The following is an 11,359-nucleotide window of genomic DNA, read 5'->3' on the forward strand; positions in this document are numbered from 1 at the left end:
CCCATACTCCCCGTGGGGGAGGCACCATTGTTAACCGCTACAGTATACAATCACCAGAGCTAAGCCAAAAAAAAAAAAACAGAAGTTCAACTCCTCATCCCTGCTGCAAAAGCAGACAAGGCCAAATGCAAACGTTGAAGCAATTGGCATTTATATTTCAGCTTATATTTCTGTTGGGCTTAAGCTTGTTGAAATATAGCCTATGTATATATAGCATACACTACAGGCTGTACCAACTACCTCAGGGGGCGACTGTATAACACTAGGTGGAACACACTGTAACTTGCACTACTGTCTGTTCAAAAATAATTGAAAAAGAAAACAAACTAGGTTTATTCATTTGGGGGGTTTGTTGCTTTTCTCCTACTGTACTCAACTCGTTCTGACCCGTCATGTCCAAACTGGTGTGAACCGAACTGTGATTTCTGTGTTCCTTTACAACCCTACCAGTGAGTGGCAAAGAGGTAGCCAGTGACACAGAGTAGTGGCTGAAATGATGGGCTCGTCTGTTTGTGTTAAAGTGTGTGTGTGTGTGTGTGAGTGTGTGAGAGGGGTTTGAAGGTATCTTGGTTATAATATTTTTTTCCCCTAATCATTTTTCTTAATATATACTTGTGTTCCACATTGTAACAATTATAATTTAACATTTTAATAGTCAAACTATTTTGTTTATTTGTGCAATATTTTATTTTGGTTTTGTAAACACGTAAACATAAAACAACTTGAGGATTTGAATCCTCACTTGTGCTTCTAATCTCAGTATGTGTGTGTGTGCGCGCGCACGTTTTTGAGGCCATGTACGTGTGAAAGGAGTGCAAAGAGAGAGTACAAGTGAAAGAGAAAATGAAAGCGAGACAGACAGACAGTGTCCATGTGTGGGTGAGTAAGAATGTACCAGTGCAAATGTATTCATCCGTCAGTGCGACACGAAGTGGGAGAGAGCGGGAATCAATTAGAAATGGACTCTTCTCTTTTTGCCTCACACTTTGGAGTTACAGCCGTCCCATAGATGTGGCCCCGTTCTCTCAGTGTGACAGCACGTGTGTGTGTGTGTGTGTGTGTGTGTGTGTGTGTGTGTGTGTGTGCATGCGTGCATGCACACGTGCATCGACAGATGAACAGCTACACTCCCACCAGTAGACTTTTTGGTCTCTAAAAGTGAGACCAGTTAATACAGCTCAGTATCATTCTCTCTGACAGATTTAAGTCTCAGGAAAATATGGCATCTAAAGGAACTGGGGATTTGTGTGCTTTCTGCATTAGGGGCCAGAAAAACAGGATATTGTCCCCAAGAAGGCAGCGTTATAACCCCCGTCGGTCAGCGTGAGCTGTGGCGCACGTAGAGGCGCCTTTGTGTCCTTCCCGCTGCATTGGCGGTGCTTTCACGGTAGTAGGGCATTGCAGGAAGTGATGGGGCATTAGTGACAGAGATGGGGCATTAGTGGAAGACATGGGGCATTAGAGGCAGAGATGGGGCATTAGTGGAAGACCCTGGGATTTAGAGGCAGAGATGGGGAATTGGAGAAAGACATGAGGCATTAGAGGCAGAGATGCAGCATTAGAGGCAGACGTGGGCGGGTTAGAGGCAGAGATGGGGCATTAGAGACAGAGAAATCACGGTGGTCCACCCAGACTCCACAGCTCCCTAAATGACAGCCGTGGGGTATGGCACCCACAGCGTGGTTCATTTAGGAACCCTCTAAACCTTTGGCCCTCCATTCAGTGTTTTGCTCACCCTGACAGCACTTGCCACAACTGGTCTCGTCTTGGTAGAGCTCTGAATAAGGACTTTAATGACAGCATTGATTTTGTTTTTTGTTTTTGTTAGTTTTTTATATGAAGAATAACTGCCCAGTGCATTAAGGAAGTGAAACTAGTGGCAGCACAATTTATCTTGGTGTTTATCAGCATAATTTATCTTGACACATGCAGTACATGCAGCAGAGCCCTTAGTTCTGGGTAATGCCACATGTAGAGAATTTCCTTATCAGACGTGTTTGGCTGTATGTATGCCTTTCTCTTCATGAGTCCCGAGCAAACTAGACGTTACTTAGATTGAATTTGGGCCAGCGCGGTGTGTGTTTTTGGGGTCATGCTGTTGGTGTCAGCTGTGTACACACAGTGTGCAGCAGTAATTACTAAGCAGCCTTACTAAGTACAGTGGAGAGGGTAAGATATCATTGTCCATCACAGGTGCTTAAACAGCAGTCCTAAGCCGTAAAACCATAAAACCCTGGCCTTTGTTGGGCTTCTGCTGTAAGTTACTAGATTGTGTGTGTGTGGCCAGGCAGGCCGGGTCTAGACACAGGCTTAGCCAGTGCTGGACAGAGCGAGAGGGAAAGCTCCTGACTGCAATAGATCCTGTCAGCTTCTCCATTCTGTCCTCCCGTGGCCGGAATTGAAGACGAGGGTGGGGGGGTGCAGGGAAGTAATGAGGTAGAGCATAAGAAGGATGGGGAACAGATAGAGAGAGGGGAGGATATTTAGACAAAATAAATTGTGGGATGGCCAGAGATGAGACAGTGATTAAGGTAACGGGGTACTATGATATTGAGAGACGAGAGGATGTCTGAGGTTAGAGGAGGGGGAAGAACAAGTCAAAAAGGAGTTTAAAAAGGGCGAGTGGAGAACCGTGGCAAATAGGAAATATGGAGGAGGCACCATGGAAACGGAGCGACTCCGTGGAAACACACTGCCGTTAAGCACACATGCAGTATGTTCAGTTCAGTCCACCGGTCAGCACACATGCAGTACATACACGTGCCATACGTTCAGTTCAGTATGCCGGACAAGACACGTGGTGCACGTTCAGTTCAGTAAGACAGTCGGCGCATGTGCAGTACGTTTAGTCCCCTCCAGTCAACCTTGCGAAAACTCTCATACACCCACACACAAACCCTCATTCTCAACAGTCATTATGCTCACTCACTGTGTTCTCGGGGGAGGGGGCAATTCAGGATTTCCCAGGTTGCAAGAGTAAAAAAAATATATAAAAGTCATCACAAAGCTCTCTCCATTGACTGTGGGGGACACAGTTACACAAGCGTGCAGGAACAGCACCATAAGAAAAGAACCTGCTCAGATATCGATGCTACATTCTAAGGAACAAGTGGCTTCAGCTGTCGAGCGTGGTGGACATGGCTCTCTGTGCCGTAGCGCATCTTAATTCTAAGCGTTCATCTTGCGCGGTTTTCACCCATTGCTTTAATATTCATGGCTATGGCTTGGATAGATGGGCAAAGACATTAGTGTCTAGATGACTGTGCAAGAGCCAGAAACAGGAAGTCCAAAGCGGTTTAACGTATGCTGCGCTCACCGCGTCTATACGCCACGCCGCCACGCCCCCCCCCCCCCCCCCGTTTTGGCTTTCAATCTCATGCAAAGCCTTAATGGCATCGTTTAAAATCCATTTGCTGAAACTGCCGCCCGTCTTCGCTTCCTTTAACGACAAGGATGGGTGCGGGCATGTGACTGGTAGTGCTTGCACGTACACAGCTTCCCTCCATCGCCGAGCGCGCCGATTCGCGTCACAATTTATCGCACGTCTCGACCACGCAGAAGCAATTAGAAAGATGCAGTTTAATGCGCTCGTTTGCATACAGTAATGCATTTTCTGCTGAGGGAGTAGAAACTGGTGCAGGACCTTCTCCACAGATTTGCGTGCAGGCAAACAATTAGCGCACCGCACGTGCAATCACACGTGACGAGTCCCCCCCCCCCCCCCTTTCCTTTGGCGCGTGAGCGGACCTGTTCCTTAAACGTCAAATCATGATGACAGATAGCGGAGCGATCTGTCAGGAACAGGATGTGACTACATCTCTGTGAACAATATAAATGTTTGTATATTTGTTTGTATAATAGTCTATCCATGCCATAATCATATAGTTTATTGCTATTAAATACAAAAAGACCATCTTCACTTAGCATTTACAAATTGCTGTGTGCCAGTAACAGGAATAGCATGGAAGCTTTACTGCACTGTGACAATCAGTGTTCAGTGATCTGACTGCATTTTCAAGCATGGAAGAAAATAAGAAGCCAGAAAGGTGAATTTTAAAAAAGGGGTTTACAAAAAAGAAGAAGAAGAAGGAGGAAAAAGTCAAAAAGTGAATTTCACTGTTCTGGACAAGTGGACAAAATGTAGACAGTGGTGAGGAATGTGGAAGGGGCAGCCCTACAAACAAACCCAGCCGAGGTGGCAGCCTTCTTTTCTTTTGAGAAAACTGCCTCATTGTAACTGCTTAATGTGACTGAGGGGCTGTTCATTTTAAAGAATTGTTGACTTCCTCTTAAAATGTGTTTATAATGTAGTAATATTCCAAGAGGTGGTGCCAAAAAAGCTAGACAGTTACCATTTTGTCTCTGGAGTAAAGTAATTCAGTATCAGAACTTATCTGATGGCAGTCAGTGGGTATGAGTGTTTCTGTCAGTGGCTTCGGCTCATTCTGACACACTGCCGTTAAAAACAGCATGTTTTCTCGGCGATGACGTATGCACAAGAGAGCAAAGAGTGAGACTCCAGCCTGCGATCTGTTTGGTTTTCATCAGAAGTAGTGACACAGCTCTGTGTGAACTCTCTGGTTGCTTATGCAGTGCTCGGCAACACGGGCAACCTCCCAGTCTCCCAGCCATGTCCCCACCACACCAGATTCTCTTGTTTTTGTTGTTGGTTTTAGAATAATTATGATTAATTGTCCTCGGCAAGAGGCTTTAATCCAATCGCTTTTCCAAAGCAGCTCTGCTATGTGCTTTTGTGCTCCAAGTGGTTTTAATTAATATGACCTTCAACCGTGGCATTAACTGTTTCTGTTGACAACTGAGGATTTATGTAAGCGCGAACGGAGTGAGTGGTAATCAGTTCAAACCGTGAAGAGATCAAGGCTGTCAGAGTCAAAACCAGTGTCAGGGTTTCCTTTAGGCTGGGGAGACCAATTTTTTTTAAAGCCTTTGCATCTCTGACAGTGAAGCTGGCTTTTTCTAGATCTCACCCAACACACCCCAAACTTCAAAGCCACTGACAGCCAACTGGAGACAAGCCCTGGCATCATATAGGTAAACTGACCCGTGGTTTTTTTTTTTATACCTGTATTAATGCATCCTTCCCAGAACCCCCCTGGGTGTTGTTGAGCACCTGTTTCCCTTCTGCGGCTAATGATTCAGATCACGGCGCCCCCCTCCTGCAGGATGACTGCTCCTGACCCATCCTAATGTCGAGCTTTCTTAGAAATTCTTGCCCCAAAAATCATCCGTCAGTCCCTTTATCTCCCAGTGCAAGAACTCTGCATTGATTCCACTTCCTTTGCTATAGTGAGACAATGGCGATTACTGCCAGCACAGCCTTGGGCTTTCTCCTCCATCTTAGCTGTCAGAGTTAGTTATGTGCCTTCTACAGCAGCTCAGGGTCTTGCGCTCGAGTTATTAATCAGACTTTCACCAAAGACTCAACTTGGCTAAACAGCACATCACTGCAAAATCAGTTCTTGAGTTCGTAATTAGCCAGGATACAACAGTTAGTCAGATAAAGAGTTTTGTTGACAGATTTGTCTTTTTTTAATTTGACATTTTCTGTGCAGTGTCAAGTGACACTGGCCATCTTCACTATCTCTGTTGGTGTTTTCTTGGGTGCCAGAATGCTCTGACGCGTATGGTCCGAGTTGGACAGCCTTTGAAGACTAATTAGCGGTTTTTATAGGCTGCGCGCAATATGTCACGCAACGGAAGCATGGGGAAGCGGGAGGGCACGGGACGTCGCCGTGTGCACTTTCTCTGTCCACCGCGTCTCACCGGTCCACCCACTTCCGCCGTTAGCCGCCGCGCCGTGCAGGAGCCCCTTAGCTCGGGGGTCGACTCTGCTGGGAAGGAAGCTCTCCTTAATGAGGAGTTGCGCGCCTGCAGGCACAGCGCCAGGCCTGGTCACTGTGCCGAAGACTGTCACGCCGGACAGGTTCTCGACAGCGCGACGCAGATGGAGGGAAGGCTTGCAGGAAAGATGGGGAGGAAGGTAGATGCACAGGCTGGTGTAGAGCGAAGGACGAGATGGTGGTTTGTTTAGAAAGGCAGATAAACGGAGCGAAAGGGGAAGACGCACGTAGAAGTGGGGTTGAGATACTTTTTAAGTTAGTTAATGGTGCAAGACCTGGTCTGTCTGTCTTTGCTGGCACTGGAATGCAGCTGTGTGTGTATGTGCATGGATGCGTGTCGATATCCGTATTTACACGTCAGTGGTTGTACACCACCCTGGTTTGGCATCTCACGTCTGTGTGTCTCTCTCCCATCTTGCCACGCAGGAACATTTCACACCCGAGTGCAAGTTCAAGGAGTCGGTGTTTGAAAACTACTACGTGACTTACTCGTCCATGATCTACAGACAGCAGCAGTCGGGCAGGGGCTGGTACCTGGGCCTAAACAAGGAGGGCGAGATCATGAAAGGCAACCACGTGAAGAAGAACAAGCCTGCCGCTCACTTCCTGCCCAAGCCTCTGAAAGGTGAGCCGTGCTTTTATGTTACCTTTCCAGTGGGGGCTCAGTGGTTGAGGTGCTTGGCTTGTAATCGGAAGGTTGCGGGTTCAAGCCCCACCACTGCCAAGTTGCCACTGTTGGGCCCCTGAGCGAGGCCCTTAGCCCTCAATTGCTCAAGTTGTACTCAGTCATAATTGTAAGTCTTTGGATAAAAGCATCAACTAAATGCCATACATGTAAAATGTAGGAGCCTTTCGTTACAGGAGACACAAGAGCCTGAAATGTCAGTATCGGACTATATAGTGGACGGGAGGTGGTGGTTAATATGTTGTAGCCACATTTAATAGATGCTGGCCAGAGTTCCAGTATATACTCTTGCAATATATGCTTGTTTTTTCATCTTTTATTCAATATTTAATGCAAATGGATACAACTGATGTAGCGCGACTGCAAATGTGCAACTAACACAGCGTTTCTTCCAGATTTCTCAAATTCTGGTAAAAGTTTCATCTTATTTAAAAAGCACACCCCAGTTTTATGCTTTAACAGAGTTTTTCCCTGCGGAGGTACCAGACAAATTCGCAATAGACCGCCCCCTTTGGCTGGGAGCAGCACGAGCGTGTTGTGTCCACATCCCTTGTGTTGCAGCTATGTACTGCATAGAGTGCAGAGCCAGCCAGTGCTTTATCTCGGCCAAAAAGCGTCGCATGCAGGAGGACCCGTTAGGCTCCAGCGCGTCCGTCTGGGCCTCTGACAGCACAAAGGCCATCTAGTCCGGGGCAGCGAGTCCGGAGAGACACAGGGAGAGAGGGGACATCCAAGCAGCTTTGTTCAACCATACGTGAAAGAACCCTTTCATCTCCAAGCCAAATACTTACTTGTCAACAGAGAGAGAGAGAGAGAGAGAGAGAGAGAGAGAGAGAGAGAGAGAGAGAGAGAAATTCCAGCCCAGTGAAAAGAAGAGCTGTAGGTGCAAATGGCACACGGATGTGGCGATGAGTGTTGTGACATGCTGAAAGTGTCTTCGGCGGGAATGGCGTTCAGCTCCGATCAGGTCCGTCTCCGGAGCAGCGCGAGTGCTGCGGGGACTGGCAGGCTCGTGAATAAAAAAGTGTCCTTTTGTAACGTGCCGTGCAGCCCTCAAAGACAGATTTCACTTTGCCTTTTACACCATAACCTCGATTTAGTTCCCTTGTTAACAAACTGCTAACGATGCAAATATTCCTGTCTCCAAGGATATACACAACTATTTTTGATTTAAACTTGTGGCGAAGTACACAACGTTTCCGAAGAAATAGGGCGTTTCAGACAGAGGTCCCTCATCCTTTATTTCCAAGTTATGCAGCAAAGTGCTGATGAATGACCTCTGTCGAACACATCCTGTTTCTCTGGAATCTTGTGTACTTCACTGCAATTTGGAATCTGTACATCTCTTACATGTATAAATCTTCCACAGATTTATAAATATTTTGATTTATGCTTCAAGCAATTGAAGAAATCAGTTGGGTATCTTTGCTATGATCCTGAATAGCATTAAGTAGCGCCCTGGTTTAAACTTTATGTATCTCCACTCCCACTTATTAAACCACCATATAAGGTATATTATAAACGTTAAAATACACAATTTCCGTCAAAGTTTTTTTCAGTTGTAATTAGAAGGTGCATGCAACATATGAACATGAGCCTGCGTAAAAAATAAATAAATAAAATACTGGGGCTTTCCTTATGGTAGTTCCTCTGGAACTGGAGTAGATGTGAACCGGAGAAGGAATCGGGAATATGACCTCCTGCCTGACACAGAATAAAACCACACACTCAGGAGCATCGCTGAGGGGAGCAGGTTATCCAGCATAAACCTTTACACAGAATGAAAACAGAATGCCCGTTTCTGAACATTCCCGATTCAAGAAGTTTTAATTACTTGGAAATATTCCGTATTTCCAAGAGGGCAGAAATGTTCACTGGGCTTCTAACGATCCTGACTAGCTTTTCTTTCCCGAGACCAATTAAGGCGACGTTGGTGCACAGCATGCAGGCGGCTCGTACGTACAGGCGCTCTGAGAGGAGTGTGCAGCGGTGTCTTCTTGTCATGTCTCCTTTGCTTCCAAGAATTATAATAGCACGCATGCTGCCTCTGTGCACTGTGCCAACATCCGCGTACTCGGAACAAGTCTCCCTCTGCAGATACAAGCAATTTTCCCGTTATGAAAAATCTCCAGGAAAGTGCTTTAAAAGGACGTGGTCAACAGTTCAGCCATTAATTAGCTTGGCTTTTAATTATTTATTTTTTATTTTGTACCTCTGACAGAATCGTGGGCCTCTGGGAGCGTATGGCTTTGCTTTAATGGCCAGGTGCTGGTTGATGAACCTCTGGGGTCGTGTTGCAAACTCGCCCTATAATGATGAACTTCCAAACTCACGCTTGCCCCCACGCCACCCCAACCCCACCCGCAAACCTCCACCCCCCCATCCCCAGAGAGTGACTGTGTGCACTAATACGTCAGGCATCGATTGCTACAGCTTTCCACCGAAGTGCTATATCGATCGGCAGAAGCTCTGTGTGAGGTTAAAGTCTCTCTTAGTGCCGCTGACATTGTTCAGAAGACTAGAAGTCCTTCCGAAACCGGCAGCTACTGTGGCATGCACTGCCCATAGGTGGCATGCAGCAATGCTATCTTGAAAGCGGCTGCTTCCATCCAAGTGGTAGGCGGGTGGTCGAAGTTTTTACTCAGGTCCCCTATCTCTCTCTCCCACTCTTTCCCTCTTCATTCTCCCTCTTTCTCTCTTTTCCTGTCTCTTTCTCTCCATCTTTTCTTGCTCTCTCTCTCTGCAGTGACCATGTACCGGGAGCCCTCTCTTCACGACCTGACCGAGTTCTCACGCTCCGGTAGCGGCACGCCCACCAAGAGCCGGAGCGCCTCGGCCGTCCTCAACGGGGGCAAAGCCGTGAGTCAGCACGAGTCCACGTAGCCCGGCCCGACCCGGCCCCGCCCGCTTACCCTGCGCCTTCGCCGCAACCTCCGGATGCTCGTGACTTCAAGCAGACTCCTCTCCAAAAAAAAAAGAAAAAAAAAAAAAAGTTGAAAATAAATAATAAAAACAAGAAAAAATGACAAACAAGCTCTTGGTGGTTGAAGACACACAACTGACAGCATATAGCAACATGACTATTTTCCTCTACCTTAGGGTAACATTTTGTTTCGCGTCAGTTCGCTGTAGTTTTTAGACTTTTACACGTGGCAGCAGCGTCTTGCGTGCAAGCAAGCCATAAAAAATTGTAGCCTTGAATTTGACTGGGCATTCGGTACAGTCCCTCTCAGGTTGGTGCCAGCACCACACCGAGTCGGCTCTCCTTTAGCGTTTCATCACTGAGGATCACTAGCTCGACGCGTCTAGGGCCTGGTCAATGGGGCGCATCTGTTAAGACTTCAGAGCAGTGAGTGAGGGTTAGGCTTCCCGGGTGCGGCAGGACGGACACCCCCTCGTCCTCTGCACTTCTCCCGCAAAGCAGCCCTAAAGGTCCCGGACGCCCGCGCTCTGGTGTGCTCGTCCGGATTGGAGGGGACGGCGCCGCCTCTCGGATTTAGCATCAAGAGGTCCGCGGCGCCACCCGGCTTGTTCGCCGTTTTGAATTACCCATGAGCCTTTGTGACCTTCGTGTCCCTTGTGGTCCTGCCCCTTTCCACAATCAGTGTTTTGTTGAGGTTCCCCCAATGAATGCAGATTAAAGCACACCAAAGAAAGTGTAAGAGAGCCCCTTTAAGAAGTCGAACCATGCCAGCGTTGGCATGACAGGGAGTGATGAATTATAATGCTCACATTTCTTTTGGTCTTCTTTTACTTTTCTTTTCCAAGAAAGGCGGGCTGTGGGGAAAGGGGAGGACTCGGTGTTCTGCGGATCGTTTTTTGTTGACGTATGTGGAGCGAGAGAACGTTTTGTATTTTCCCTGTCTCTCATGGGTCTTGTCGTTTCTGTCCCCCTTTCCGTCTGTCCGAGTCCACTCTTCCGTCTGTCCGAGTGCTTCTCTTCTGCCCTGTCTGCCCACATCCACCGTCTCTCCTTCAGCTGAACTTGGTCACCTTTCCCGTGACTGCTAGGATAGGCTTCCCTCCACTCAACCCCAGAACCCTCTTCATGTACGATTAACTTATTGTGGTGATGGTTTTCTATATAAACAAGAAAATATGTGGAATTTTAGGTGGCTTAACATTTTATAGGACGTCTTATTTGTAAAAGTGAAAAAAAAAAAATCTTGAAAAATTAGAAAAAGACAAAAAAAAAAGGAACCTCTTGTACAGGGCATGTACAAACTCCAGTTGTGTACAATGAGGACACTTTTTTGGGACTATTGTATGTACTCGTTCCTTCTGGAACCATAATTACTTCATATTTGCTGCAGGGGGCTGTTGGCTGTTTTCTTTTGAAGTGAACATATCTGTTGCATGGGAGACAGCAGGGCTCGGAGGATTAGAGCTGCATGATGTAGGCTATGTGTATTAACCCCATGTCGGATCATATGTGCCAGACTACCAGGAATAAAGCAGAAAACAGCATGTACCAATGGACACTCTGCTTGGTACCTTCCAGTGGTTTCTTATTTGTTGTATACACAAAATGCACTGAATAAAATATTTATATTAAGCTCTACTTTTAAAACACGCCTCCTTGCTTTATTTACCGTCGGTCTGTTCAGCGCTTAGTTCGTCTCAAGCACACAGCATTGCAGCACACAGCAGGTATTAATGGGTGAAATGGGTAATCAATTAAATGTATTTAAATATCGCTGTTCTGTATTTCTACTTTTTAAAATAACAATCTGGAAAAGTAATCAAAGTACTACTTAGAATAAGCAAAAGACTAAATAAAAATTCATAGCATGTAGCATTTAGCGAGGTGAGC

At 46.6% G+C, this 11,359-nt stretch overlaps 1 protein-coding gene across 3 annotated transcripts in view; it reads left to right on the forward strand.

Annotated features, from left to right (window-relative positions):
- The window catches only part of fgf13a (fibroblast growth factor 13a), an 82,880-nt gene extending 71,764 nt beyond the window's left edge, over positions 1–11,116 (forward strand). For all 3 annotated transcript variants that reach the window (XM_035531955.2, XM_027019175.3, XM_035531956.2), the window contains 2 exons: positions 6,288–6,486; positions 9,293–11,116. In XM_035531955.2, the coding sequence (XP_035387848.1) occupies positions 6,288–6,486; positions 9,293–9,429 (336 nt within the window). In that variant the 3' untranslated portion in view covers positions 9,430–11,116. The remainder of the gene's footprint in view (positions 1–6,287; positions 6,487–9,292) is intronic.
- The last annotated feature ends 243 nt before the right edge of the window (positions 11,117–11,359 follow it).

This window comes from Electrophorus electricus, chromosome 16 (genome assembly GCF_041902795.1).
Source record: "Electrophorus electricus isolate QZ-2024a chromosome 16, ASM4190279v1, whole genome shotgun sequence".
In the NCBI taxonomy this organism is placed as follows: Eukaryota; Metazoa; Chordata; class Actinopteri; order Gymnotiformes; family Gymnotidae; genus Electrophorus; species Electrophorus electricus.